This window comes from Benincasa hispida, unplaced genomic scaffold (assembly GCF_027475165.1).
Source record: "Benincasa hispida cultivar pf3 unplaced genomic scaffold, pf3_genome.v1.1 HicScf1376, whole genome shotgun sequence".
Lineage (NCBI taxonomy): Eukaryota > Viridiplantae > Streptophyta > Magnoliopsida > Cucurbitales > Cucurbitaceae > Benincasa > Benincasa hispida.
The window spans coordinates 1-5,828 of record NW_028325716.1 but is presented as its reverse complement, the minus strand read 5'-3'; the positions used below and the strand labels follow the sequence as shown (position 1 = coordinate 5,828).

At 35.4% G+C, this 5,828-nt stretch overlaps 1 protein-coding gene across 1 annotated transcript; it reads left to right on the top strand.

Moving 5' to 3' along the window:
* The first annotated feature begins 1,471 nt into the window (after window positions 1–1,471).
* LOC150031227 (structure-specific endonuclease subunit slx1-like) lies at window positions 1,472–3,489 on the top strand. Its single transcript, XM_090309153.1, has 2 exons — window positions 1,472–1,763; window positions 3,240–3,489. The coding sequence occupies exons 1-2, from the start codon at window positions 1,558–1,560 to the stop codon at window positions 3,361–3,363; spliced, it is 330 nt and encodes a 109-aa protein (XP_090165279.1). The 5' UTR covers window positions 1,472–1,557; the 3' UTR covers window positions 3,364–3,489.
* Window positions 3,490–5,828: the final 2,339 nt, after the last annotated feature.

Sequence of the window (5,828 nt, the reverse complement as noted above, 5' to 3'; positions counted from 1 at the left end):
TCTATTAAATATTCCAATGGAAGTCCATTCATTGGATATAAAGAAAGATATATTTCGACCTCGAGAAGATAACGAAGAACTTCTTGGTCTTGAAGTATCACATCTTAGTGTAATTGGTGCACTTATGTATCTTGCTAATAATACAAGACCATATATTGTATTTTCAGTAAATTTATTAGCAAGAAATAATTCTTTTCCAACAAAAAGACATTGGGAAGGAATTAAGCATATATTTCGTTATCTTCGAGGAACAATCGATATGGGTTTATTTTATTCAAATAAATCAAATTTTGATCTAGTTGGTTATGTAAATTCTGGATATTTATCCGATCCACACAAAGCTAGATTTCAAACAGGTTATCTGTCCACATGTGGAGAAACTGCTATATTATGGCGATCGGTGAAACAAACCATAACGACCATTTCCTCAAAGCATGTTGAAATTCTTGCAATTCACGGGGCTAGTTGAGAATGTGTATGGCTAAGGTCAATGACTCAGTGCATTCGTGAAACGTGTGGCTTGTCTTCTAATAAAAATATTCCAACAATATTGTACAAAGACAACATAACTTATATAACCCAAATCAAAGGAGGATATATTAAAGGAGATAGAACAAAGCATATTTCGCCAAAGCTTTTCTACACTCATGATCTTGAAGAAAATGACGATATCACTGTACAACAAATTTGTTCGAAGGATAACCTGACAGACTTATTTACAAAGGCATTACCAACCGCAACTTTTGAAAAATTGGTGCACAACGTTGGAATGTAACAAGTCAGAGATCTTAAGTGATGTTTTCGTGAGGAGAAGTAAATATATTGTATTCTTTTATGAGTATGTATTATATGAAATATGTATTCTTTTTCCTTTTCTAGGGTTTTTTTCCCATTGGATTTTTCTTAATAAGGTTTTAACGAGACATATTTCATATATATATATGGGCAGGGAAGTATTATAAATATCATAAAAATAGATGCTTAATGTTTATTGTCCTAAAAGCCATGTGTCATTTTTCATATTATCCATATGCTTTGTAATAATTCATGTTTGGTGTCCATGTAAGTTCACATTCTACTTGCCACTTTGCCTATAAATAGTGACATTTGGTGGATCTCAATATAATGCACATTGATGAGAAATCCACTTCAAAATTCCATTAATTTTCACATCCAATTTTATAGTTTTAGTTATTTTATTTTATTTATTATTATATAAATATATTATTGTATTATATTTTTTCATATTCGTGTTCCCATCGTGCTCCTCAATGAAATGAAAACCAATATTTTACTTGCATCACAAAGCACCACTCAACGATAAATGATTTATTCGTGATTGTGGATCTCTCTCATCGTAAATTGATGACACTTCGAACACGATTTCAAATTCGAAAAAAGTCAAAACATCCTGAAATTTTAACGATAGACAAGAATTTGTAATTTTTTTAATATAAAAATCAGGATGTGCCAAATTTGGTATGAAAAGAAAAATCAACTGTCAACCAAACGGCCAGTTTCGAACCTGCGCCGAGGAAGAGGAACCAAAGAAAGAATATGAGACTTCTCTCTCAAACATTTCGTACCCAAAAACCCTCAAATTCAAATTCACAGCTTTCCAAATCTTCTTCTTCCTCAACTAAGGATCCAATATTGATCGTCAAATCAGAGCCGAAGCCGAAGCAATGGTGTGTGTATCTCATCATCTCCTCCAATTCCCCCATCAAAACCTATGTAGGCGTCACCCTCGACTTCGATCGGCGGTATCTCGAATTTCTTCCCTTGCGCTTCTTCTTTGAACCACATATTACATGATTTGATGTTGAAAATTTATCTGGGTCGTATCCGATTAGCCTCAAAAAGTGATATTTCGTGCTTTAAGCTTAGCTATTTGACTTGATATTGTTAAATCATCGATTCAAGCTCTAAAGAATGGTTATCAATGTTAAGTTGAGAGGAAATGACATAACACTATATTTATCACCAATCAAAAAGCTCGAGCTTACATTGGTGGATTATGGTGGTTTTAATATTTTGTCAATACGATACACTACACAGCTCGTAACTAGGTGAGATAGTGCAATTTCTTTGAAGAAACATGCTCAAATTGTGTCGTTTGTTATGGATATAACCTTCTCTAAAGAATGGTTATCAATTTTAAGTGGAGAGGAAATGACATAACACTATATCATTTTTTATCACCAATCAAAAAGCTTGAGCTTACATTGGTGGATTATGGTGGTTTTAATATTTTGTCAATACTATACACTACACTGCTCGTAACTAGGTGAAATAGTCAATTTCTTTGAAGAAACATGCTCAAATTGTGTCGTTTGTTATGGATATAACCTTGTAAAGTTTCGATTGGTGCATGTATGAAATAATGATATTAAACTAAAACAAGAATACCATATTCATGCATATTGAATTGTTAGAATTAAGAATATAAACGATCAAACCTAGAACAACAATTCAACGTTCAAAGTAAGATCCTCCTCAACTAAACACACAAGAGTTCTAAATTCTTTATATGAAATGGGAAGCAAGAGAATTGAATATGTTTAGCATATTGGAGACCATAATCCTTTCATCCTATTTATAAACCTTTCACTGGACCCTATTAATCCAGTAAGAGTTATTGGGTATCCACTTAATAAAACTCCATACTCCATAATAGTTTATGAGCCTATTTAATTATAGGCTATTTTAATTAGCCCATTTAAATAGCCAAATAATATAAGTATACCAATATGTTGTCCACATTTTGATTATCACAATAAAATTGATTAAATATTCTAACGGTGTGAAGATGGGGTTGTTCATTGAAAAAAAAAACTTGGGCCTTAGTTGTTGAACTCTCGATTAATCAGTTGAGGTATTGATTTTCAGTATACTTTGTAAGTTAGGGAAAGTCTTGGGATGATATTCACATTGTTGTGTATTTTAGAAGTAATGTTATGAGAGGATAGTGGAGGTCGAGGGAAGAGATGTTTCAGTAAGTGTAAATATGCTTCTGACTGGAAATCAGTAATCATTTCTGAAAGTTAGATATTTTGTTCAAGATGTTTCATGGTTCTTATTAAGAGATATGCTTCAAATGCTTTTTTTCCCCCTCCAGATCCTATCCTCTAGTGAATTCCATTGCCAAAGAAATTTGCACTTTGCAACTTTTAGATGTTCTTTATGTATAAGAGGTATTCAAATATTACTTAATGTCATAAATTTGTATTCTTGTACAGTTTGAAACAACATAATGGTGAAATAAAAGGTGGTGCAAAAGCAACTCGGACAGGACGACCTTGGCTTTGTGCGTGTACAATTCATGGTTTTAAAGACCAAGGTCAAGGTATTCATTTAGAATAGAACTTAAGAATCATGCTGCGAGTTGGGCTCCAATGTCGAGGACATTGCTTGATTGTTTGTGATTGTAGTCATTCTAGACATTATGTTTCCTTGGGCTTTTGAAAACATGAGATATTTCCTTGTTTCTTTGTTGTGGCAGTGATCTTGCTAAGTTAGACAACAATGGTAAGTTGTATTTCATATTGTATGGCATCGTGAGAACTATTTACTTGAGGAACAGTTTTTCTTCATTAACCTACCTCGATATTTATTATAAGATGCATCCTAATTACCATGAGTTGGTGTTGTGGTTAATGAGGACCATGTAACTGATGAAAAAGAAAGAGATGAGAGAAAAAGGACACACAGATTTACGTGGAAAACCCTAGTACAGGAAGAAAAAAACCACGATATAGAATTTTCTTACTAGAATTGATACACAGGATACAAGGAGACTGCACGTATAAATAGAAAAGTAGGAAACCCTAGAGTATTGTAAAAAGACAAAAAATACCCCTAGGGTACAAACCCTACCTTCAACACTCCCCTCAAGTTGGGGCGTAGATATCAACAAGGCCCAACTTGTCCAACACAAGAGTCAAAGTTCTGTTTGGGAAGCCCTTATGTGAGAATATCTGCTTTTTGTTGACTGGAAGGAATGTAGGGGATACAGACGTTATCATTGTCAAGTCTCTCTTTGATGAAATGTCTATCAATCTCCACATGCTTTGTTTTGTCATGCTGCATCAGATTATTTGTGATGCTTATTGCGACTTTATTATCAAAATAGAGTTTCATCGGAAGATCACTATCTTGATAGAGATCAGTTAGGACCTTTTTCAACCAAATTTCTTCACATATCCCAAGACTCATGGCCCTGTATTCCGCCTCGGCATTGCATCTGGCAACAACTCCTTGTTTCTTACTCCTCCAAGTAATGAGGTTACCCCACAAGAAGGTACAATACCTAGATGTCGACTTTCTGTCTATCACAGAACTTGCCCAATCAGCATTCGTGTACTCCTCGATGCATCGTTTGTCAGATTTCCTGAACATCAACCCCTTACCAGGAGAGGTTTTCAAATATCTCAGGATGCGCTCCATTGCTTTCATGCGTTCTTCGTAAGGAGTTTGCATAAACTGATTGACTACACTGATAGCATAAGATATGTCTTGTCTAGTATGAGAAAGGTAGATCACCAACAAGCTGTTGATAACTTTCCTTGTTGACGGGAACACTGTTATTCAAGTTACTGAGTTTAGCATTAACTTCCACAGGGGTATCAACTAGTTTACAACTTGTCATACTTGTCTCTTTAAGTAAGTCGAGAGTGTATTTTCGTTGAGAAACTGAAATCCCTTCTTTTGACTGAGTCACTTCCATTCCGAGAAAGTACCTCAATTTTCCAAGGTCTTTAATCTCAAATTCCTTAGCCATTTTCTTCTCTAGCCTGTCGATTTCTGAACCATCATCACCTGATATGACAATGTTATCTACATACACAATAAGAACTGCAATATTCCCTGATACTAACCTTTTCGTAAAGAGGGTGTGATCAGAATGTCCCTGACTGTACCCTTGTGATTTTACGAAGGTAATGAATTTGCCAAACTAGGCCCTTGGAGACTGTTTCAATCCATACAAGGACTTTCTCAGTTTACAAACTCGGTGATTAAACTGTTTCTCGAACCCCGGGGGAGGACTCATGTAGACTTCTTCTTCTAATTCTCCATTAAGAAAGGCATTCTTCACATCAAACTAGTGGAGAGGCCAATCTTTGTTAAATGCAACTGAAAAAAGGACATGAACAGTATTTAACTTTGCCATTAGGGAGAAAGTCTTGGAATAATCTATTTCGAAGGTCTAAGTAAAGCCTCTAACAACTAATCTTGTCTTGTACTTGTCAATCGTTCCATCAGGTTTGTATTTAATGGTAAACACCCATTTGGACCCAACTGCCTTGTATCCCCTTGGAAGAATAACCCGGTCTCAAGTGTTATTTTTCTCAAGAGCCCCCATTTCCTCCATAACTGCAGTTTTCCATTCAGAAATCTCCATCGCTGCATGGATACTGTTTGGTATCGTAACTGTGTCCAGGCTCGTGGTAAGGGCCTTGAATTCGGAAGATAGGTTACTGTAAGATAGGTAACTTTGCAGTGGATACTTCGTGCAAGATCTCGTACCTTTTCTCAAGGCAATGGGATGATCAAGAGAGGCATCATGGCTTTTCTTCCCATTCTCCACCACATTCAACCTTTTGCTCATGAGTCTTACCTTCTAAGTGATCTCTTTCACCTTTAAGTGTACTATCCATTGGAATAGGTTTTTCAAAACTGTCATCACTTGTACCTACACCCTCGTCGCATAAGGTGTCCTTGGTACAATTTTCGGTACTATCACCATTTTCTCTATCTTTACTCACATCATCTTCAACACAAACGTCATTATCAACACAAATGTTACTATCATCAGGAATAGGAATACC

Coding starts and splice junctions, on each gene's coding strand:
- LOC150031227 (XM_090309153.1), top strand. CDS start 1,558: ATGAGACTTCTCTCTCAAACATTTCGTACCCAAAAACCCTCAAATTCA. Junction 1,764..3,239: donor ACCCTCGACTTCGATCGGCG/GTATCTCGAATT, acceptor ATTCTTGTACAG/TTTGAAACAACATAATGGTG.